The 23,752-nt window shown below is 45.5% G+C and overlaps 1 protein-coding gene across 1 annotated transcript; it reads left to right on the forward strand.

The window, feature by feature from the left end:
* Window positions 1-412: 412 nt before the first annotated feature.
* Window positions 413-20,017, forward strand: Adipor1 (adiponectin receptor 1). The gene is made up of 8 exons (XM_070041807.1): window positions 413-630; window positions 8,957-9,203; window positions 11,836-11,952; window positions 13,613-13,784; window positions 14,154-14,340; window positions 16,479-16,666; window positions 18,560-18,753; window positions 19,166-20,017. Exons 2-8 carry the CDS (start codon window positions 9,063-9,065, stop codon window positions 19,292-19,294), a joined length of 1,128 nt encoding a protein of 375 aa, XP_069897908.1. The 5' UTR covers window positions 413-630; window positions 8,957-9,062; the 3' UTR covers window positions 19,295-20,017.
* The last annotated feature ends 3,735 nt before the right edge of the window (window positions 20,018-23,752 follow it).

Raw genomic sequence — 23,752 nt, forward strand, 5'->3', positions numbered from 1 at the left:
GAGCTGAAACTAAAGCCTTGCTCAGTGCCTGACACACAGTATTCATACTATAAATAATGTTGAGAAAGAAGGGAGGGAGGATGGAGAGGGGTTGGTAATACTGGAGGCCTTTGTAATACAGAAGATGTAAATTATCTCCTGGCCTAGACGAGCATTCCGTCCCAGGGTTCGGTCTAAATCTCCGCAATCCCTTCTCCAACACGCGCCGCTGCCTGCGTCTGGGGAGATGGAGTTTGCAATTGGATGGTCCAAGGACCAAGCTGCGCAGCGCGAGGGCTGGCGGGAGAGCGGAGGTGGGGCTACCCTGGAAGGGCGGAGTCGAGGGAGTGGGCGTGTCCAAGCGCGGGGTGGAGCCTGCCTTGTGGGCGTGTCGCTGGGCGGAGTCAGATGCGGGGCTCAGGCAACGCGCCTGTGATTGGGACACCCAGAAATGCCTGGGATTGGAGAGGCGAGGTAGAGCCTCGGGAAGGTGACGCGGCTGCGGAGGTGACGCCGTGTGGTCGCGCGCCCCTTCCGGCGGGGAGAGGGCGCTGAAGATCCGGGGCCGCTCGGCCGCAGGCCGCCTCCAGCGCCGCGGGATGTAGCGCGGGGGACCGCGGCCCCCAGCAGAGCCCGCCCGCCCGCCCCGCGGTGAGTTCCGGGGTGAGGTGGGGTGGGTTGAGGCGGGGGCCGGGGGCAGGGACTGGGACTCGGTCTCTGCGCGCGGAGGCTCGGGCCTGGGCTTGAGGAGGGGCACAGCCACGGGGCAGCCGGCCCCGAGCTCCTCAGGGTGCGGGCTCCCGCGCTGGGCTCGCGGGCTGGGCCTTGCGGCGGCCGGGCGGCCGAGTTGTAAACATTTCCGGCCCCTCCCACTGCGCGCCGCCTCCGGGGCGGCCTCCAGCGTGCAACCCGGGTTGCGGTGGGCTGCTCGGCGGGGCGGTTCCTCCGGCTCCCCGCCGCCAGGGTGAGTGCGCGTCCTCAGCCCCGCCGGCTCTGGCCCCGGTCACTCAAGCCGAGCCTGCGCGTGGGGGGTGCGGGTCTGGGTCGTGCAGCGGCCTGGGCGGGGAGCACCGGCCCGGGGGTGGGGGCCGCGGGAGGGGGTCGAGGCTCCGGTGGTCGGCGGGTGAAGCCGGGACACAGTGCCCCAACCTTCGTGGGTCGGAGGGGAGGTTGATGGATCTATGGGCTTCAGCTTAAAAAAACAAAACAAAATGAGCAAAACGTTGATTACTTGGAGGGAAAACGAAATCTCATCCCCTCAGAACTCGGGGGTTGGTGTTGGACGTGCTGTAGGTCTTCAAGCCTTCCGGGTTTTAAGAAAATAGGTGAGTGTTTTCCCTCTTGATTCTGCCAGGGCGGATTTTAGTTTACCCAGGCTCCGATGTCAGCCACGCGACGGGAGGCCGTGGAACTCTTGCTAGATTAACCAGAACATTTCCCTGAAAGTGTCTAGAAGACCGGCTTAGAAAAGCCAGCAGCGAATAACTAGGCTGCCTGCTTATGTTTGGTAAATCCAATGAAGACGGTATTGGCACCGAAGTGATGATGGGTGTTCTGTTCAGTGTTTTTCGGCTTTGATCGTGGCCAGGCAGGCTGGGGTGGAGGTGGGGGGTGCGGCTGGGGTTTCTGGGGTTCTGTAGTGAATGTACACACTGCCAGGAGTTTAGACAGGGTGGTGCTGAGCAGATTGCAGTGTCAGGGTTCCCAGCTGGCAGCCACTAAGCTGCTTTATTCCTGGAGTAGTTTCTTTATAACTGTACTACTGTGCCTGGTGCTTGGAGAGTTAAGGCTCAAGAACGGATGTTATCTGTGAAAGTAGGTCTTAAAGTAGACCTTCACCAAACTATACATAATTGCAGAGTAGACTCTGAAAACTGTGTTCACAGTGGTCCAGAAAAGACATAACTCCCTGAGATAAGTTTTTTTTAAAAAATGACCACTTTGCCTGCAGAAGAGAATCTCAGAAGAGTATCAGGAATCACATTAATTCACTAGACTCCCCATTGCTAATGGATAAAATGCACCACCTTAAGTAGGCTTTTAAGCTGTCTTTGATTCCATCACTCTGTCCTCATTTTACCTTTCCAAGATTTCTTCTGGAAAAACGGATTATTCACTAGCCTGGAAGCTGTATTCTTTCATGTCCTGTTTACACCATGAACCTTCCTGAAATGCCTTCCTCTGCCTCTGCCTACTTAGAACCTTTTTTGAAGTCCTTTCACAAAATTTTCCTGATTACCTAAATGCACAGTTTTTCTTCTGAATTCCTCCAGCAATTTATAGCACTTTAAATCTGTAGTTAAGTTGTTAGAAAACAAATTATTCCCCCCCTTCTTAAAATGAGAACAGCAACTCTTTGAAGCCTGACTCCTCTGTCTTGATTCTGGCCACACCACTACGTTTATTGTATTAATAGATGTCCTCAGATTAATGAAGGATAGAACTTGTCCTTCCTAAGCTACTAAGCTTGTTCTCTTTTTCCTTTTCTTTGACTACTGTAGTATAAAGCCCAACTGAAACTTTTGCATACTTATGGCATCATCCTGTCCCATCTATTCTTGATCATTCTGGTGAACGAAAGAATAGTTATGTATTTGTTGGCCATGGAGCTTGAATTCAGGGACTGGGTGCTGCATCTGAGCTTTTTGCTCAAGGCTCTACTACTTTGAGCCACAAGCATCACTTTTGGTTTTCTGATGGTTAATTGGAGATAAGAGTCTCACAGACTTTCCTGCCCAGGCTGGCTTTGAACCTCAATCCTCAGATCTCAGCCTCCTGAGTAGCTAAGATTACAGGCGTGAGCCACTGGTACCTGTCTAACAATCATCTTTATATCTAGATGTCTTATTAATTATGACTAGAATTTGTTCTGATAGTGATGTTTATCAAAGCTGTTACATGCTATACTTAATGGTTGTTTGTCTCTCTGTCCCCCATGGGATTTTGTTCCACTCACTATACTCAAATTGATTGCATTTTCTGCTCAGAACTCTTGAGCTCATGATTAATATTTGTGAAGTTTGTAGTTTGATGGATTGAAAATATTCTTGAAAATTCTAACCAAACCAGTTCCAAGTGATTGGCTCTTAGGCATGCACCTAGTTGGCTTTTGTTTCATTGGAACATCTGTGTACATGGTGTATAATGAGTGCAATATTATGCAACTATATTCACCACATATCTGTAGTGCGCTTGGGAGGTGGTATTAAAAACAGCTGGCATTGGGGCTGGGAAGGTGGCTCAGTGGTAGAGTGCTTGCCTTGCATGCATGAGACCCTGGGTTCGATTCCTCAGCACCACATTAGCAGAAAAAGCTGGAAGTGGCGCTGTGGCTCAAGTGGTAGAGCGCTAGCCTTGAGCTGAAGAGCTGAGGGACAGCACCCAGGCCAGCTGGCATGAAAATCTCCTCTATGCCTCTGTGTGTGTGTGTGTGTGTGTGTGTGTGTGTGTGTGTGTGTGTGTGTGGTGTGTGTGTGTGTGTGTGTGTGTGTGTGTGTGTGTGTGTGTGTTTTGGAACTAGGAATGCTCACCAGTCTCTGGTATCCTTTAGCCTGGCACTGGTGGCCATACTATAATCCTAGCTACTTAGGAGGCTGAGATCTGAGGATTGAGGTTCAAAGCCAGCCCAGATAGAAAAGTCTGTACGAAGCCGGGCGCTGGTGGCTCACGCCTGTAATCCTAGCTACTCAGGAGGCTGAGATCTGAGGATCGCGGTTCAAAGCCAGCCCGGGCAGGAGAGACCGCGAGACTCCTATCTCCATTAAACCACCAGAAAACCGGAAGTGGCGCTGTAGCTCAAGTGGTAGAGCGCTCGCCTTGAGCTGAAGAGCTGAGGGACAGCGCTCAGGCCCAGAGTTCAAGCCCCACGACCGACAAAAAAAAAAAAAAAGAAGAAGAAGTCTGTACGACTCTTAATTTCAATTAACTGGCAAAATGCCAGGAACTGTGACTGAACTAGTAGAGCACTAGCCTTGAGCAAAAAGCTAAGGGACAGTGCCTAAATCCTGAGTTCAAGCCTTAGTACTGGCACTAAAAAAAAACAAAAAAACAAGGGCTGGGAAGGTGGCTCAGTGGTAGAGCGCTTGCCTTGCATCCTTGAGGCCCTGGGTTCGATTCCTCAGCACTACATAAGCAAAAAAGAAAAAAGCCGGAAGCAGCGCTGACTCAAGTGGTAGAGCGCTAGCCTTGAGCTGAATTGCTGAGGGACAGTGCCCAGGCCCAGAGTTCAGGCCCCACCACTGGACCCAAAAAAACCAAACAAACAAACAAAATGCCATTTCTGTTGCCATAGCTTAACTGGGGAAGCTCCATGAAGAAAGTTAGATTGTGATTTTGCCCTTTAGTTTCTGAGTCAGTGACTCTTGGCATTCAGGTTAAAAGAGCTAAGTCCCAGAGCTGCACTCTGCTGATTGCAAACATAGGCCTTTTTCTTTGACTCATTCTTTCCCAACAGAGCTAGGAAACTACCCTCCCTAACAATTGAAGTAGGTAGGGGGAAAGATGGGTCTTATACCACTAGATGGGTCTTGCTTTAGAACTTTAACACCCAAACCAAACAGACAGTGTCTCTATGGGTCCAGGAACCCCAGGTAAAACTAGTAGAATCATTGAGCCTTTAACTAAAGAAAAAGAGTGTATCATAGCCTTTTTACTGTGGAAAATAGTTCATAGAACAAATGTCTCCAAAAATCCTAAGAGAAATAACTATTCAGCTTAACTGGCTGATGATTAAGAATCAACCTTTTCTTCAAGTTTGGTTAAAGGATTATCTTATTTGTATCAGCACAAACACCTCCCTTCCTCCACAGCTTTATTCTCTAATATCCTAGGCTTATCCATTTGGAAGGCTCAGTGGCAAAGATTTATTAGCTTGAGTTGAAGAAATCACATCAAAAATGTATTCAAGTGGAACATGCTCAGTTGTAATTGGCTATGCTGGGTGTGGCAAATTTGAGAGGAAAGATGTTTCCTCCAACATGCAGAAGGACATAGAAAGCTGTCAGAAAAATGAAGTATATCTTGGCTCTCCTCTGTCTCCCAAAATAGTTGTGCTGATTTTAGGACTAAAACTGTTGCTTGTCATTCCTAGTAGCTTGTGAGTAGTTTACCTTCTTGAAGTGCCATTTTCAGGCCCATGTTACCTGCTCGTTTTTCTTGCCAGATCTCCAATCCGTGTCTCTTTCCTTCCCTGTTTCTGTGTTGCTACAGTTTAGAAGACCAAACTGGACAATGGATTTTGCTCACTTTGATGCCATGATCTCCATTGACCTCCATTGTATGTACTTGAATGCATGATAACATGTTTTGTATGATGAGCTGTAGTGGATGTTGGTTTGTGAATTACCTAGGCTGTTTGGTGACTCTGGGTCTAGAATATGGAGGAAGGTGCAGGATTTAGTGGCAAGAGCTAGAAAGGATCCAAAAAGTGTGTGTTTGGGGGGGAGGGGGGGCGGGGGAAGGCCGGAAGGGAATCTTCAATGATGGCCAAAGACTTGAGGGGAATAAAGACTTTTCAGAAGCTGAAGTCTGCTTTTCATTTTTGGGTCCTGATTTTCCAGCTTTTTTCTCCAAGTTTTTTGTTATTCTCATTGGTTCTAGTAAAATAGTTAACTATACACTTAAAATAACTTAAATGTGGGATCATTCTAGTTGCGTTGTCTTCCTTCCGCTTGTTGTGAGACAGAGAAATTATTATCACCTACTTCGGACCAAGCACATACCACCTTATACCATCTGAGGAAAATTCTTTGAAGACGGTAACTTGTTTCATTTTGTATTTGTAGTGGGCTTTAGAATTTAGAATGCCTTCAGGTGACAGTACTGGACACCTTTGTTAAATGTCCATTGAATGTGATGGCTTATTGAGAGGGTACAGAACAAAAAAAAGTGCACAAACCTTGGCTAATAATAAGTTCAGTTAAATAGGTTCACTGGATATCTTGAAAGGGGATCTCACCACAATTATGGATGTGCATCATTTTATGATCCATGTATCCCATACCCAGAGATCTTTAGTTTCTGCCATAGTACCCTGCTATAAATTACTGGGAGCAGTATTTGTTGTAAGCTTACTGTGTTCCACCTTAGACTTCTCAAGAAGCTCAAAATGATTTGTTTTGGGTTTTTTCCCCTCCAGTGTTTCAAATCCTTCCTTCCTTGTCTTATCCTGGGTGCTGTTCCTGAGCTGCTTCTGCTCAAGGCTTACACTCTACCACTTGAGCCACAGCACCACTTCCAGCCTTTTCTGTTTATGTAGTACTGAGGAATTGAACCCAGGGCTTCATGCATGCTAGGCAGGCACTCTACTGCTAAGCCACATTTCCAGCCCTTAAATTATTTCTTTGTACAGATGCTTATTTCATGATAGTACTAGTACTTCCTATTGAGGATGTATGTTTTGAGGTCAGCTATTCAGAAAGATTTCCCAATTATTTTATTTTATTTTATTTTTGTCAGTCATGGGGCTTGAACTCTGGGCCTGGACCCTGTCCCTAAGCTCTTCAGCTCAAGGCTAGCACTCTACCACTTGAGCCACAATGCCACTTCGGTGGTTAATTGGAGATAAGAGTCTCACAGGGCTACTGAACTGGCTTTGAACTGCGATCCTCAGATCCTAGCCTCCTGAGTAGCTAGGATTACAGGTGTGAGCCACCGGTGCCTGGCTCCCAATGTTTTTTCTTCTGTGAATTGTCTGTCTCCTGATCTTTTTTTACAGGACCTCCCGTTTCCTGTTCTCCTTGAGCTGTTGACTGTGACTGTGTGCTGGCATATGTCTTGTCACAGTCTTGCACACTTAAGGGAAGAGGAACTATCTGTGTGTTGACACCATAAAGGGGTCTGCTATAGTGAGTTAGTGTAATGAGTTAGTGTACATGTCTCTCCGATGAGATTTGCTTTTTGCTTTTAGGAGTTGCTTGTTGATTGAGCATAGCATGATGCCTGACCATTCTGAAATTTGAGGCTTGTCTAATGGCAGATTAACGTAGTCAGAGATCTTCAGAAAGAATTTGGGAGAGAATTGCTTATTAGGGATGTTAGCTCACATGATTGTGGAGGCGCTCTCATTTAAAATAAGCTGTATAAGCTAGAGACTCAGAAGGGAGTCCAATGTTGTTTGAGGCTAAAGTCCTGAGAATCTTGGGGGCCATTTGTACATGTCCTAGAATACATGTCCAAGAGTATTCCACCTCCAAGACAGAAAATTCATCTCGTTCCATCTGGGCCTCATCTGCTTAGAGGATGCCCATCCAAATTGAATGAGGATGGATCTTCCTTGCTCAGATCACTAACTTGGTGTTGATTTCTTCCTGAAATACCTTCACAGATGTACCCAGAAATAATGCTTTATCTTCTGTCTGAATATCCATAATACCAGTGAAGTTGACACCTGAAATTTTTTGTTATACCTATGTATATCCAATTATAATTCCAGACAAGGAATTCTGCTTACTCTTCAGTAAAAACTAGTAGGAGATTCTAGATGTTTATCTGTGGGTGATTAGTGTCTCCTTTGGGAACAAAGTCATGTTTACTTCCCAACACAAAAATGTTGGGCTAGGGGCTGGGAAGGTGGCTTAGTGGTAGAGCACTTGCCTTGCATGCATGAGGCCCTGAGTTCGATTCCTCAGCACCACATAAGCAAAAAGAAAAAAAAAGCGGGAAGTGGCGCTGTGGCATAAGTGATAGAGTACTAACCTTGAGCTGAAGAGCTGAGGGACAGCGCCCAGGCCCAGAGTTCAGGCCCCACGACCGGACCCCCTCCCCCCCCCAAAAAAAAAAAAGATGTTGGGCTCCTAAAAACTTAGTTAAGTTTCTCTCCCATAGTGCTTTTTTTTTTTTTGGTGGGTTGTGTGGCTTGAACTCTGGGCCTGGATGCTTTCCCTCAGCTCTTCAGCTCAATGTTAACACTCTACCACTTGAGCCACAGCACCACTTCTGGTTTTCTGGTAGTTAATTGGAGATAAGAGTCTCACGGACTTTCCTGTCTGGGCTGGCTTTGAGCTGCTATCCTCAGATCTCAGCCTCCTGAGTAGGCATGAGCCACTGGTGCCCAGCTCCAGACATGCTCTTGCATTGCCCAGTTGCTATTGGGGCTATAAAATGCTAATATTCTGGCCAGGCCCTATGAATTTGAAGGTCTTTGGTAGGGAGGAGAGATCTAGTAATTTACAACTGAGTAGAAATCTTTGGAAGCTTTTCTTGACTTTTCAATATTACTTGCTGCTCTCTGAGGCCATAAGTAATCCCTGTTTAAATGAAGATTATACCTAACCTCCAACCCAGGAAAACCTCAATTCTTCCTGAAACTTTTCAGAGAAAATTGAATTCTGTGCTTCTCTAGTTTTCCCAAAGGATCTGTGTGCCTGTGTTTAGTTTCTGAAAACTTCAGTTGGAGTGGGGCTAAGTTTATGACAGTGGTGGTTGGGACAAACTTTCAGGACTGGTGATTAGGTCCATGTGTGGCAAAGGGCACATGTGGGGCTTCCGGCTTCTAGTTAAGTTACGGCTTGCATGAAGGAATGTGGAGAGAACTGGTTACCCAGGTTTGAGTATCCATGCCACGTTGTACCGTGTTCCTTTATATGTGATGCACAGTTGCTAGCACATTTATAGGCAAAGCCCAGTGGAGCTTCAGTCCCAGGACTGGCGCTTTCTTGGGCAGAGTGAGTTTGGGAAATCAAGGCAGGACTTCTCACTAAATGGACTTCAGACCATTGGGGGGACTTTAGAGTGAGAACCCATTTTTCTGTGGTAATGATTTGGTGCGGAGATTGTAGATCCTAAGGCAAGTAACAGTGCTATATTTCAACCTTGACGGTAAGATTAGTGAAGGTCTGGGTAAATGGTGATTATCAAAAGAAGACAAGAAATAGACTTCATTCTTTGGAGCTGGAGACAGGGTATACACAAACTCAGTGTTGGATTATAGAAATGAAGCTACAGGAAGAAATTGTCAAAACCTTTCATTTGTTTTTAGTGTCTGCCATCAGTGGGAGATCTCTGCCCCTTGGGGCTGAGAGGACCCCCCCCCCCCAGTCTTCTCCCAAGCTGAAGCTGCAGAGTATTGTTAAAGGACCAGCCAGATGTCTTCCCACAAAGGATCTGTCGCAGCACAGGGCAATGGGGCTCCTGCCAGTAGCAGGGAGACTGATACAGTGGAGCTGGCTGAACTGGGACCTCTGCTGGAAGAGAAGGGCAAGCGGGTAACCGTCACCCCAACCAAAGTAAGTTGACCTCCATCAGCCATTCCCCAAACCAGTTTCTTATTTTTTGTGAGGCCTTTTCTTTTTCTTTTTTGGGTCCGGTTGTGGGGTCTGAACTCTGGGCCTGGGCGCTGTCCCTCAGCTCTTCAGCTCAAGGCTAGCACTACCACTTGAGCCACAGCGCCACTTCTGGCTTTTTTCTTTTTTTTTTTTTTTTGGCGGTTGTGGGGCTTGAACTCTGGGCCTGGGTGCTGTCCCTCAGCTCTTCAGCTCAAGGCGAGCGCTCTACCACTTGAGCTACAGCGCCACTTCCGGTTTTCTGGTGGTTTATTGGAGATAGGAGTCTCATGGTCTCTCCTGCCCGGGCTGGCTTTGAACCGCGATCCTCAGATCTCAGCCTCCTGAGTAGCTAGGATTACAGGCGTGAGCCACCGGCGCCCGGCTTGGCTTTTTTCTTATGTGGTGCTGAGGAATCGAACCCAGGGCCTTGAGCATGCAAGGCAAGTGCTCTACCACTGAGCCACCTTCCCAGCCCGAGGCCTTTTCTTTTTATGTTGCCAGTATTGAAATTTGAATTCAATCTTAGACTCTTCCTTAGCTATTTTGCTCAAGGCTGGAGCTCTGCCACTTGAGTCACAGCTCCACTTGTGGCTTTTCAGTGCTTGATTGGAAATAAGTCTTCAGATTTGTCTGCCTGGGCTGGTTTCAAACCACAATCCTCAGAGCTCAGTCTCTTCAGTTGCTTGGATTATAAGTGTGAGCCACCAAAGCCTGTTTTAAGTGTCTGCTTTTTAAGACCTCACTTTCTTTCCAGAAAGAAAAACTATAGTTCTCTGGGAATATTCCTATCCAAGTCTCTCTCTCTCTGTGTGTGTGTGTGTGTGTGTGTGTGTGTGTGTGTGTGTGTGTGTGTGTGTGTGTGTGTGTGTGTGTGTGTGTGTGTGTGCATGCACGTATGTAGCTAGTACTGGGGTTAGAACTTAGGGTGTGTGTGTGTGTGTGTGTGTGTGTGTGTGTGCATGCACGTATGTAGCTAGTACTGGGGTTAGAACTTAGGGCCTGTGTTCTCTAGCTGGCTTTTTCATTCAAGGCTGCTGTTGTATCACTTGAGCCATGCTTCTACTTCCTCCATTCAAGTCTTTTATCATTCTGTATTATTGGTATCATTTATTCTACTTTTTCCTGCTGAAACCTTTGGGGAGTTGAGTCCCCAAAGGTTTCTAGCACTTTCTTATCTCTACTGCTTGCACAGACCTGAACTCCCAACAAGTGATTAGTGAATGGCAATGACTGAATATATGAAGCAGTCAATTAAGATTAAATTTGACAAGCTGGAAGTCCCTTTCAAATAAAAGAATTGGAAATAACCAGCCCAGGGTTGACAGGGAGACTCCACCCATCGTGTCCTTCATGCTCCTTCATAGTTCCTAATGTGTTGCTGCTTCTTTTACTCACAGTCAAGGAGGAAAGAGGAAGGCAGACAAGGGCCCAGTTGTTTCAGGAAGTATCAGGAAGGACCTGCTAGCACTTAGGCCGGAACTTGTCATATAGTTACTGCTGCAGTGAAGATTAGGAAGTGTCTTTTCAGTAGATTGAGTAAAACTGAAATAGCATGGCCATCCTGAATAAAACCAAGCGCTTTGTCTCTTAGGAGCAAAGAGAGAAAATGCATGTTGGAGAAAGCCAGGATTTCATCATAAAATCTCAGAGGGACGATATTCCTATTACATAGCTTCAACATGAGAAAGCGAGCAAGCATAGCCAGAGGAGTTGAGCTGCAGGCTTCCCATCTCCATGGTCCAGAGCCCTGGAACCAGGAGAAAAGTCTGTCTCCCTACCTTGCAGACAAATGCTCTCAGGTGTACTCAGTTGCACCCAGGAGTCGGTCCTGCTGCTTCATTTGAGGCTCAGCACTCCTGGGATCCACTGTGGATATAGAGTTACAGTCATGCTAGCATCCCCAGAGTCAGTAAGCAGAAATGAACAGAATTCTTGTTAAGGAAATCTCTCAGAATCTTTTTCATCATTTTGAAATTTAGTGACCTAGAAAAGGAAAAACTATTTGGAGCAAGTTGAGAATCACTTAGACCTAGAGAAGAGAGTTAGTCTTGAGCCCCAACAAACACCTAGAGCTGGGTCACTAATCCTTTGTCTCTCCAGAGCTAGCCCCTACCAGTCTGCCTCCTGGGTGCCAGTAACAATCACTCCAGCCTTATAATGAGTTGAGAAACCTGACTGCAGGGCTGTAAACTCAGTAAGAAGCATGCTGTGGAGAAAGAGGCACAAGGCCTAAAAGAGGCTAGGAAAAGCATTTTGGATTGAGGGTGCTCTGGATCTCTCCGATTGGGATAGTATACTTTAAGAGGTGTCTCTGCAGGTTGTTTAGGTTTTTGTTTTGTTTTTGTTGGTCGTGGGGACTGAACTCTGGGCCTAAGCGCTGTCCCTAAGCTCTTCAGCTCAAGGTAAGAGCTCTACCACAGTACCACTTTTGCTGAGTGGTTTACTAGAAATAAGAGTCTCATGGACTTTGCTGCCCAGGCTGACTTTGAACTGCCATCCTTAGATCTCAGCCACCTGAGTAGCTAGGATTACAGGCGTGAGCCACTGGCACCTTGCTTGCAGGTTGTTTTTGTTTGTTTTTTTGTTTCTTCAGGCTGAAGAAGAACAAACATGCCCAGTGCCCCAGGAAGAAGAGGAAGAGGTGCGGGTGCTGACACTTCCCCTGCAGGCCCACCATGCCATGGAGAAGATGGAAGAGTTTGTGTATAAGGTAAGCTTAAGCCTCTGTCTTCAAAGGGGAAAGACAGTAGGCATATGTGGGATATTCCTAGCTGGCAAGCGGGCAAGCCAGCCTGGCGTCGAGCAGTCCCTGTGAGTGGTTTGATGGTTCATTGGTTAAGGTAAAGTAAATCAGAGGTGAGAACTGGCTAAATTTTTGCTGCATACCATGATGGACATTTTCAAGATATACTCTAAAACAGGGGTTCTTCACTTTTTTTGTGCATCTCTATAGCAATCATCAAAATATTTGAGGTATCTGTTGTTGGTGATTTTTTTTTGTCAGTCATGGGGCTTGAACTTTGGGCCTGGGCACTGTCCCTTAGCTCTTCAGCTCAAGGCAAGTACTCTACCACTTTAAGCCACAGTGCCACTTTTGAGTTTTCTGGTAATTAATTGGAGATGAGTCTCATGGACTTTACTGTCCAGGCTGGCTTTAAACCTCAATCCTCAGATCTCAACCTCCTGAATAGTTAGGATTATAGGCAGGAGCCACTGGCACGTGGCTTGTCGTTGGCGATTTTAAAAATTGTGTCAGGATTCAAATCAAATGACTTCTGCATTCCAGGCAAGCACTCTACAACTGAGTTATACCTCTAGCCCTGAAAATGTTCTGTGATTTCAAAGTCATAGTTCTACTAATACTACTGAGGTCTGTTGCCCTCATTTATAATTGAGGAACATGCTAAATTTAAGTAAGAAGCAAATGAAAATAAAGACATGTTTATCTATGTAAGTTTCTGTCTAGTCCTGGACTCTGTCCATCTTGCATGGATTAAGAATTCCTGCTCTACAAAGATGCAGGCCCACACTAGCAAGATTTGAGAATGTAACCAGGGAGGATTGAGCAGAAGACAAGAGCAGAGTAGGGATCCATGTGCTTATATGTTTTAAAAAACATGTTTATGCCAGGCGCCAGTGACTCACACCTATAATTCCAGCTACTCAGGAAGCTGAGATCTGAAAATCCTACCTGGTTCAAAGCCCACATGGGCAGAAAAGTCCCTGTGAGACTCTTATCTCCAATTAACCACTCAAAGAAAAACAAAACAAAAAAAAAACCCAAGTAGAGTTGTGGTGCAAAGTGGTAGAGTGCCTTGAGCAAAAGAGCTCAGGGGTAGCACCCAGGCCCCAAGTTCAAGCCTCACGAATGACCAAAAAAAAAAAGCCCTATTGCAGGACTTGAACTTGAGGCGCCTGAGTGTTGTCTTTGAGCCTCTTTGTGCTCAAGGCTAGTGCTCTACCACTTGTCACAGTGCCACTTCCAAGTTTTTGAGTGGTTAATTGAAGTTAAGAGTCTCACAGGGACTTAATGCCTGGGCTGGCTTGGAACCTGGCTTGGCACCATGATCCTCAGGTCTCAGCCTCCTGCGTAGTTAGGATTATAGGCGTGAGCCACCTTACCTGGCAATTTATTTGTCTTTATTCATTACATTTCCAAAGGAACTTATTCCATAAAGTATTATGAATCAGTGTTCTACTAGCCCGATGTATGGTGGTATCTCCTGATCCAGGCTGTCACTCACTGACCCAAGGCCATCAAACCCTGACCAATATCCTTCGGGACTGGTTCTCCCTCAGTGCTTGGCCTCGTGTTCTGGGGAAGTCCAGTGTGCTCTGTGGCCCTGCCTCAACACACGTGTGTATTCTAGGTCTGGGAGGGACGTTGGCGGGTCATCCCATATGATGTGCTTCCTGACTGGCTGAAGGATAATGACTACCTGCTCCATGGCCATAGACCACCTATGCCCTCCTTTCGGGCATGCTTCAAGAGCATCTTCCGCATCCACACAGAAACCGGCAACATCTGGACACATTTACTTGGTGAGTGATTCAGATAAAGAAAAAACCTCAATTTTTGTCTCTTTAAATACCTCGGGATTATATAGCCTTGGTCTAAGTTGTTCTGTGATTGATAGCTGTGGTAGATAGTTGACTCAGTCAACTAGTTTCTTCTCTCTGTATGCCTTCTACTCTCAACCTTGTAGTTCTTGCTTCATAATTGCCCATTGTAAATACACAATGGGAACATTTCAGGATGCCCTTTTTGTCTGACTAGTGCTATTTTCTTCAAGTTTAGACTGTAGTTCCCGTAGCTAAGCCCTGCAGTTCAGTGGCTTGAAAGCCATCGACTATCAACATGCATGTTCCCTTTTTCCTCACAGGATTTTTTTTTCTTTTTCCATCCTGCAGGTTTTGTGCTGTTTCTCTTTTTGGGAATCTTGACCATGCTCAGACCAAATATGTACTTCATGGCCCCTCTGCAGGAGAAGGTGGTGTTTGGGATGTTCTTTTTGGGTGCAGTGCTCTGCCTCAGCTTCTCCTGGCTCTTCCACACCGTCTATTGTCATTCAGAGAAAGTCTCTCGGACTTTTTCCAAGTGAGTTTGAAAGAACAGCTTTAGGAAAGAATATGTTCAGTTTTCATGTGTCGTAACCCCAGTGCTGACTGGATGCTGAGAACCCCTGTAACTGTGGAGAGTCTTGGCTATGTTCTTGGGGAGGCTTTTAGTTCTGTGCCAGAGAGACGTGATGAGGCTTTACTTGTAAATTCTTTGTGAGAAAAACTTAATGCAGCTTCTTCAATGCACGGAAACTAGTGGTAGATAGATCTAGCTGAACAGCCAAACTTGGGGTGTCAGTAAGTTGCTTTTTTGAGGTCTTGTCCCCAGTATTAGCTTATCTTGCTATTGGCCCAAGCCAGAGTCGGGCCTGGCATGCAGTCTGTGCTTCGTTCTCCCCGTGCTCTTATCCACCAGTCAAGCTTATCTTTGTGGCCCAAGCACTGCTAGAAGCCCCAGGTGCCCTGCTGATGGTTCCTTGTCCCCAGGGCCAAGTCAGGGCTCTGTTTACTTGTGTGCTTGTTGTTGTTATTACTGTTGACTTTGGTGGTAATAGTTGCTAGTAAGAATTATGATCAGAAGAGCCAGTGCTAGGCATGGTGGCAAATGTCAGTAGTTCCAGCTACTTAGGAGGCAAGAGGATCACTTAATCCCATATATTCTTTTTTTTTTTTTTTTTGCCAGTCCTGGGATTTGAACTCAGGGCCTGGGCACTGTCCCTGAGCTTCTTTTGCTCAAGGCTAGCGTCCTACCACTTCAGCCACAGTGCCACTCCGGCTTTTTCTGTTTATGTGGTACTGAGGAATTGAACCCAGGGTTTCATGCACACTAGGCAAGCACTCTACCAGTGAGCCATATTCCCAGCTAACATGAACAATCTATGTTTTGTTTAGAACTCTTTATATAACTTTAGGGGCTGGGCACTGGTAGCTCACTCTTTAATCCTGTCTACTCTGAGGCTGACTTCTGAGAATAAAGGTTCTAAGCCAGGTGAGCAAGAAAGTTGAGACTCTTATCTCTAATTAAGCCAGAAGTGGCTCAAGTGTTATAGTACTAGTCTAATCACAAGAATTCAGGGACAAGCCGGGCGCTGGTGGCTCACGCCTGTAATCCTAGCTACTCAGGAGGCTGAGATCTGAGGATCTCGGTTCAAAGCCAGCCCGGGCAGGAGAGACCGTGAGACTCCTATCTCCAATAAATCACCAGAAAACCGGAAGTGGCGCTGTAGCTCAAGTGGTAGAGCGCTCGCCTTGAGCTGAAGAGCTGAGGGACAGTGCCCAGGCCCAGAGTTCAAGCCCCATGGCTGACAAAAAAAAAAAAAAAAAAAATTCAGGGACAGCACCCAGGACCTTGAATTCAAGCACACACACACACACACAAAAGATGGGAGGACTAGTTGGGCACTGGTGGTTCATACCTGTAATTCTAGCTACTCAGAAGGATGAGATGTGAAGGATTGTGGTTTAAGCAGCCCAGGCAGGAAAAATCCTTGAGACTCTTTCTCTCCAGTTACTAAAGGTGAAATTTGAGCTGTGGCACAAGTGGTAGAGTGCCAGCCTTGAACAAAAAAGATAAGGGGGGCTGGGAAGGTGGCTCAGTGGTAGAGCGCTTGCCTTGCATGCATGAGGCCCTGGGTTCGATTCCTCAGCACCACATAACCAGAAAAAAAAAGCCGGAAGTGGTGCTATGGCTCAAGTTGGGGAGTGCTTGCCTTGAGCTGAAGAGCTGAGGGACAGCGCCCAGGCCCAGAGTTCAGGTCCATGACCGGACCCCCCCAAAAAAAAAGATAAGGGATATCCATGCCCAGGCCCTAAGTTCAAGCCCCAATATTTCCCTCCCCCCCAAAAAAAATTGGGGGACTATCCAGAGTACTTTCTGAGTGTGATGCTGGGAGCCAGCTGGATTGGGACATTGTAAATTCCAGTGACCACCAAGGGGGTACAGCTGACCACAGCCAAAAAAGGGGTGGAATTCTGTGGAAGTCCATGGATTCTAGAGATTCTTAGGAAATTCGTAAAGTGGAATTGCTTGACTTTTGGAGTTCTATTTTAATATAGGATGTAGGATAGCTTTATGGGAAGTGACAAGAAACCTGTGAGCAGGTAGAACTAATTGAATACGCCATAGTAATTGTCACATCTCCCTCTGATTTGTTTCATTTCTGTGGCTCTTTTTAGATTGGACTATTCAGGGATTGCTCTACTGATTATGGGGAGCTTTGTCCCCTGGCTCTATTACTCCTTCTACTGCTCCCCACAGCCTCGGCTCATCTACCTCTCCATTGTCTGTGTCCTCGGCATTTCTGCCATCATTGTGGCACAGTGGGACCGGTTTGCCACTCCTAAGCACCGGCAGACAAGAGCAGGTGAGTAGGAAGACATGGAGTAAACTTCCCCGGTACCAGACTCTGTCTTGGCCTCTAAGGATTGCAAAATCCATCCAAATCTCATTTATGTTTAAGTCTTAAAAATGACATTAATTTTCACAACTCAGTCCTCCCCCAGGCTTCGTGCTGTTTCAGTAGAGTGGTAATGGGACAGATCATTACCAAGCTAGCCTCAAGCATAGATAAGACTGCTCTTGTACTTGGTTTAAGACAGTTTGAAAATACAGCAAGCACAGTTCACTGACCTGGATCATAAACACTCAGACCAAAGGATTCAAGTTAGGATGCTCAGGAGCATTTTACTAGGGAAAAGGAATGCCTAGTTTGGTGAATAAAATATTCCTTGAGCACTTGAGCCTAAACACGGGTAACAACTGATGTAGTAACCGTAAGCAGGAAAACCTTGTGTTGACTCCTCTGGACTTTTTTTTCCCTTTGGTCGGTTGTGGGGCTTGAACTCTGTTTTTGTTTTTTGTTTTTTTTGGGGGGTCCGGTCATGGGGCCTGAACTCTGGGCCTGGGCGCTGTCCCTCAGCTCTTCAGCTCAAGGCTAGTGCTCTACCACTTGAGTCATAGCGCCACTTCCGGCTTTTTTCTTTTTGCTTATGTGGTGCTGAGGAATCGAACCCAGGGCCTCAGGCATACAAGGCAAGTGCTCTACCACTGAGCCAACTTACCAGCCTGTGGCTTGAACTCTGGACCTGGGCACTATCCCTGCTCTTCAGTTCAAGGCAAGCACTCTACCACTTGAGCCACTGTGCCACTTCTGGTTTTCTGGTGGTGAATTGGAGATAAGAGTCTCATAGACTTTCCTGCTTATGCTGGCTTTGAACTGTGATCCTCAGATCTCAGCCTCCCAAGTAGCCAGGATTACTGGGGTGAGCTACCAGCACCCTGCTCCTGTGGACTCTTTTTTTTTTTTTTTTTGTTTGGTCGTGGGGCTTGAACTCTGGGCCTGGGCTCTGTCCCTTCAGCTCTTCAGCTCTAGGCAAGCGCTCTACCACTTGAGCTACAGCGCCACTTCCGGTTTTCTGGTGGTTTATTGGAGATAAGAGTCTCACGGTCTCTCCTGCCCGGGCTGGCTTTGAACTGAGATCCTCAGATCTCAGCCTCCTGAGTAGCTAGGATTACAGGCGTGAGCCACCAGTGCCCGGCTTCCTGTGGACTCTTATTTTAAGCTTTTACTATGTGTAGCAACACCACCGATTACCACTGGTTTTCATCCTCTTTAGTCTTTCACCATCTGCTGTTTTAATCTTCAACTGAAAGAACTCAATATTTGTCAAGCACCAGCCTTCCATCGGGCACAGTGCAAAGATGAAGAGGGTTGTCTCTGAGCCACTCCCCCCCACCCCCTACCACCACCTACCACTGCCACGGTTCTGTACAGTGGAATGGTGTGGAGACAAGTACTCATTCTTCTCTCACTTTTGCCTTGTGTGTCCCAGTAGCGTCTGGCCACTGCCCATCTGGATGTATGTATACATACCTGGTTTCTTGTCTTTTTTTACAACCTTAATTAAAAATTGATCCTACCCTTCTCTGATTTGGAAGCCAACTGATACCTAAAATCTAGGGTCTGTACTCAAGGCTCCCTATCAGATAATGAAGATTATGAGATGATGAGTTTGGGTGTAGCTTAGTGGTAGAGCACTTGCCTAACATGTACAAGGCTTTGGTTTCAGTAAAAAGAGAGAAAGGTTTGTTCTGTGTGCTCCTTAACAAATAGCCTTCTTCCCATTCTGGGCCATAACTGCTAACTGTGACCCTTCTTGAGACTGATATATCATAAACACTTGGACTACAGTGTCAGGCTGCTGTGCCTTCCATGTAGCAGCTGTTTCCTTGACAGTCTCTTGTCTCCTCTGTTCAGGAGTGTTCCTGGGACTTGGCTTGAGTGGTGTCGTGCCCACCATGCACTTTACCATTGCAGAGGGCTTTGTCAAGGCCACCACAGTGGGTCAGATGGGCTGGTTCTTCCTCATGGCTGTGATGTACATCACGGGAGCTGGCCTTTATGCTGCTCGGATTCCTGAGCGATTCTTTCCTGGGAAATTTGACATATGGGTAAGAAATGACTCTTCTAGCAGGGCCTGTGGTGGTGAGTGACTGGCCCCAAATTAAAGGTCTGGGGGAAAAGGTACTAAGAAACTTGCTCATGTGGTGTTAAAGTGGACACACAAATGTCCATTGGGGAAAACAGCCAATGTTAACATTTTGGTGTGTCTCTGATAAAGACTTTTAAATGTTTCTACAACAGATACTACTTAACTGGCAAAAATCTGAGGGTAAAGGTGTGGCTCTAGTGGTAGATCTGCAGCCTTGAGCAAAAATATTAAGCAAGGTTGGGAGGCCCTGAGTTCAATCCCAGTACAGGTACTAAAAAAAAAAAAGGAAAAAGTAGAAGAGGCTTTGTCCTGCTTATATCTGAGTCCTCCTTGCCCATGAGCTAAAAGTGGTTCTCTTCTTACTCCTACAGTTCCAGTCTCATCAGATTTTCCACGTCCTGGTGGTGGCAGCAGCTTTTGTCCACTTCTACGGGGTCTCCAACCTTCAAGAATTCCGTTATGGCCTAGAAGGTGGCTGTACTGATGACTCCCTTCTCTGAGCCTTCCCACCTGAGCAGTGGAGGAGGAACTTCCCAAGTGCTTTTAAAATAACTTCTTTACTGAAGTGAGAGGAAGTCTGAATTGTCTGTTTTTAGAAGAAACCTCGTAGAGAATCGAGTACCAGTCAAGCTTCAGCTCACTTTCACAGCCACTGGGCAATAAACTTTGCATTTCATTCCCCACTGAGGAGGGTGGGATGGTCACCCTCCTCCAGGCAACTACTGGTCCCTCACAGAGACAGAACTTTGATGCTCATGTTGAGATTTTTACCCCTTCCTCTAACCATTTTGGGAAAAAAAAAATTATGGACTGGGACTCTTCAGAAATTCTGGGCATTTTTCTGGAAGAAAATGTCCCTCCCTTACCCCCATCCTTACTTTGTAACCTTGGCTTATACCAGGCCATCCATTTTTGTAGCACACTTTTCAAAACAATTCTAACTTGGTCCCACCTTTCTAGGGCCTAGAGCTGCTTACAGCAGGAAGAATGAAGCCACCAACTTTTATGTAGCCAGGCTAATCAAGAGAATGTGTCCAGGCTTCAGATAACTTGAGTCTTAGTTTTGTTTTGTTTTTCTTGGCAGAGTAATGTAAACTTAAAATGGGGAAAGATATTTAATATTTAATACTAAGCTTTAAAAGGAACCTGCTATCATTACTATGTATCTTGATGCAAAGACTATGGTGATAATAAAAGAAAGTACAGAGACACTTGCATTCAAAGATTTCAAATGTGTGGCTTGTACTCTTTGCATACAACCACAAAGGATTAAGGCCTATAATAATTCTAGATTTTGCTAAGGCAAAAGTTTGCATGCTTAGCCCAAGAGTTTGGTATGTGGGGTCAGGGAAGGACCCAAATTACATTGCTAGTATTTCTCTCCTCAATGTGACATTTTCTATACTAACTGCACAGACATCTGATTTGAGAAATTACTATACTAGCATAGTGTTCAGTAATTGGAAGATTCTCATAGCTATGGGGATATGTCCTAGAGTTTAGCTTTACTAAAACCACCAAGGATTGTCTCATCCAGGAGTTATCCCAGGCCTTTCCGCACCTTTGTGGTTATACTGAGTCTGGCAGGGAGTTCTGTTGACTGGGTAGGATAAGCTGGCCATCATTACTTAACAGCTCAAGTAGGGCAGTTAAAGAGGAGATTTGGGTTATAAAGTTGGGTTCATTTCAAGGGTCAACAGGGAGAATAATCACATAGACAGGATATGTTTCTTATCTTCAGTTGGTAATCAAAGAAATGGAAATTAAAACCAGCATGGTAAATCATTTCACTCCAGCCAGGTTGGCACAAGTTTAAGTCTAAGATTGAGTGTGACTGCTGGTAGGGGCAGACCAGATGCTGTTGGTGGAAGTGTACCATGGGAAACCACTGGGTGGACATGCAAATATATGGACTCAGTGTTAGGTTTTGTGAAGTGGGCTGTGGGTACAGCTCAGTTACAAAACGAATGCTTGGCATATGTGAAACCCTGGATTCTATTTTAGACCCTGGAAAAATATCATAAAATTTACCCTACAATCTGATAACTAACGTAGGTTACCTCATTTAAAAGGAAATGGTACTGGTTCTGGACTAACCTTAATTAAGGTTGCTGTCATAACTCATTAATTCATCATGACTCATACTGAAAAATGCTACTCTGGAGAATCTTAGCTTGGACCAAAAGGTTCACTGCAGCTATTTATAGTAGCAAAGCATTGAGAACAAAATGTCTGCTGAATGGAAAAATAAATTTTGGTTTACTCATACAGTGAAAATGAATCACAAAGACAGCAGCAACATGGCTGAGTCTCAGAATTAACTGGCAGACGTGGGAGAGGGCAACTTGCAGCATATATCTAGTTTGACTGCCCTTCTGTAATGTTCAGATATTTACCAAATTGATGACAGCTTAAGATTGCAGACATATGGTAAGAACTCTGAAAAGAGAATGTTTATTCTCAATTATGGTTGTCATTGAAGGGGTAAGAACATTATTTTAAAGCAAAACTGACATTCTTTTTTTTTTTTTTGTGAAAAGACTGTACAGAGGGGTTACAATTACATGGGCAAGATAATGAGTACATTTCTTATCAAGCATTGTAGCCTCCTTTGTTTCCCCTTCCCATCCCTTCCCATCCTCCCCCCGTCCCCCCCAAAACTGACATTCTTTTTAACTGCCTCCTGTTTATACAAAATTTCTTTATTCTTGTCTATGTGCAATAAGTATTTTCTGTGTGACCTGTAGTTCACAAATGTCCACAAACTTGTTTTGTTTGGCCTAGCACAGTGGAAACAATTGATTGCAACTCAGATGCAGCTGTATCCTTTTTGGAGGGATTGTGCCCTCTGGTTCATCAGAGTGATTCACTCATGGAGTCATCTGTTGATGGCTTAGAGGCACTGAATTTGCCACCACTGCTACAGAACTCATGGCAACGTGGGGATCATGACTAACCCAACTCCATTCTTTTAGCTAGTGTTCTGTTTTGTTTTTGGAGAGAGAGTCCCTATATAATTCAGGTTAGCCTCAGATTCAGGTTACTTCTGGATTAAACTCAAGGCTTCATACTTGCCAGACCAGGGTTTCCACTACTTGAGTTGTACCCAGTCATTTTGAGTTTTTTCAGACAAGATCTCATGCTTCCTCCTAGAGCTATCCCCAGACAGACATCCTCTTATCTATGACTCCCAAGTAGCTGGAATTACAGACATGTACCACCATGCCCTCTACTTTATACTTTTAGTTTTTTGGGGGTCCAGTCGTGGGGCCTGAACTCTGGGCCTGGGCGCTGTCCCTCAGCTCTTCAGCTCAAGGCTAGCACTCTACCACTTGAGCCACAGCGCCACTTCTGGCTTTTTTCTTTTTGCTTATGTGGTGCTGAGGAATTGAACCCAGGGCCTCAGGCATGCAAGGCAAGTGCTGTACCACTGAGCCACCTTCCTAGCCCCCATCTACTTTGTACTTTTATATCCTTGGTCCTATGATGTAGATAGTACAATCCTCACTCAAGAAAAAAAAAGACACATGAAAATCTCATTTTCCCTTATATTTACTGATTGGATATGCATAAAATCAGATTTTTAGCCTTTATTCTTTTTTTGGGGGGGAAGGGGGTTCTGGGGCCTGAATTCTGGGCCTGGGCACTGTTCCTCAGCTTTTCAGCTCAAGGCTAGTGCTCTACCACTTGAGGCACAGTGCCACTTCTGGCATTTTCTGCTTATGTGGTGCTGACTAATCAAACCCAGGGCTCATGCATGCAAGGCAGGCACTCTACCACTGAGCTACCTTCCCAGCCCTCTTTATTTCTTCAATCACAGAGTTTGTATCATTTACTTGTTCTATAGTGTCTGGCCTGCAAGTACTAAACAAATTTGAGGACCACACTAGCCTTCATCAGTGCTGTAGATCTTCCTGTCCTCATCTAGGAAGTAAATGAACTTGGATTTCTTTCTAGTTCTAGAAGACGTTTCAGTGCAAACTAAGATGCTTCCAAGAGCCCTGTAATTATTCCTAAGATGACAGCCAAGACGAGTCAATATCGAGTTCAGATCATTCCAACTTAATATTCTAAACAAAGTCACAGATTTTAAAATAACCTTTGCTGGGCGCCATTGGCTCATGCCTGTAATCCTGTTTACACAGGAGCCTGAGATCAGAGAACAATAGTTCAAAGCCAGCCTATCTCCAATAAACTACTCAGAAAAAGCCAGAAGTGGTACTGTGGCTCAAGTGGTAGAGCACTAGCATTGAGCACAGCTCAGGGACAGAACAGAGCCCAGGCACTGAGTTCAAGCCCCAGGACCAACAAATAAACTTTTAAGCTCAGTATCTTATTTTTCCTTTATTAGCAAGGGACTATCCCCTTCCTCTACATAATTTTGATTCATTCATTCACTTCCCAAATCCCTTTTAAGGATCTGGTATGTGCTAGACACTGTAGAATAAGTTGACAATGACAAAAACACTGTCATTAAAGGCCAAGAATAAATGCTTGTACCTCTCTCCTGCCAGACTAAATTAAATATATAGTTATCTATATATAGTTACATATAGTTATATATATGCATATAACTATATATAGAAAGACACAATATAGGCCATTTTCAACCACAAAAAAATAATAGAACTTTGAAAACAGTAAACTCAGGTTATTACAAATAGGTAGGATCCAAAGAAACTGACAGCCCTGGGTTGGTTTAGCCTTCAAGGAAGCATTTGCCCAGATGGTAATAAGTGTACAAGAATTATGTAAACAAGAGGAAATGCTTACATATAAAGGAAAATAGGAAGCCAGAGAAGGATGGGAGAGCCATTAGACCTCAATGGGAAGGAAAGAATAGGGATGTATCCCAACTTCCTTTCAATGAAGGGAGTCTATAGAGAATTTGTAATTCACTTCTAATTCCTGATAAGTCCCTTTGTCCACAAAGAAGTCTCTTTCTCCTGCTTAACTCA

The sequence above is a fragment of the Dipodomys merriami genome, unplaced genomic scaffold (genome assembly GCF_024711535.1).
Source record: "Dipodomys merriami isolate MVZ:Mamm:240054 unplaced genomic scaffold, mDipMer1.0.p SCAF_31, whole genome shotgun sequence".
NCBI lineage: Eukaryota > Metazoa > Chordata > Mammalia > Rodentia > Heteromyidae > Dipodomys > Dipodomys merriami.

Coding starts and splice junctions, on each gene's coding strand:
- Adipor1 (XM_070041807.1), top strand. CDS start 9,063: ATGTCTTCCCACAAAGGATCTGTCGCAGCACAGGGCAATGGGGCTCCT. Junction 13,785..14,153: donor CATCTGGACACATTTACTTG/GTGAGTGATTCA, acceptor TCCATCCTGCAG/GTTTTGTGCTGTTTCTCTTT. Junction 16,667..18,559: donor GCACCGGCAGACAAGAGCAG/GTGAGTAGGAAG, acceptor TCCTCTGTTCAG/GAGTGTTCCTGGGACTTGGC.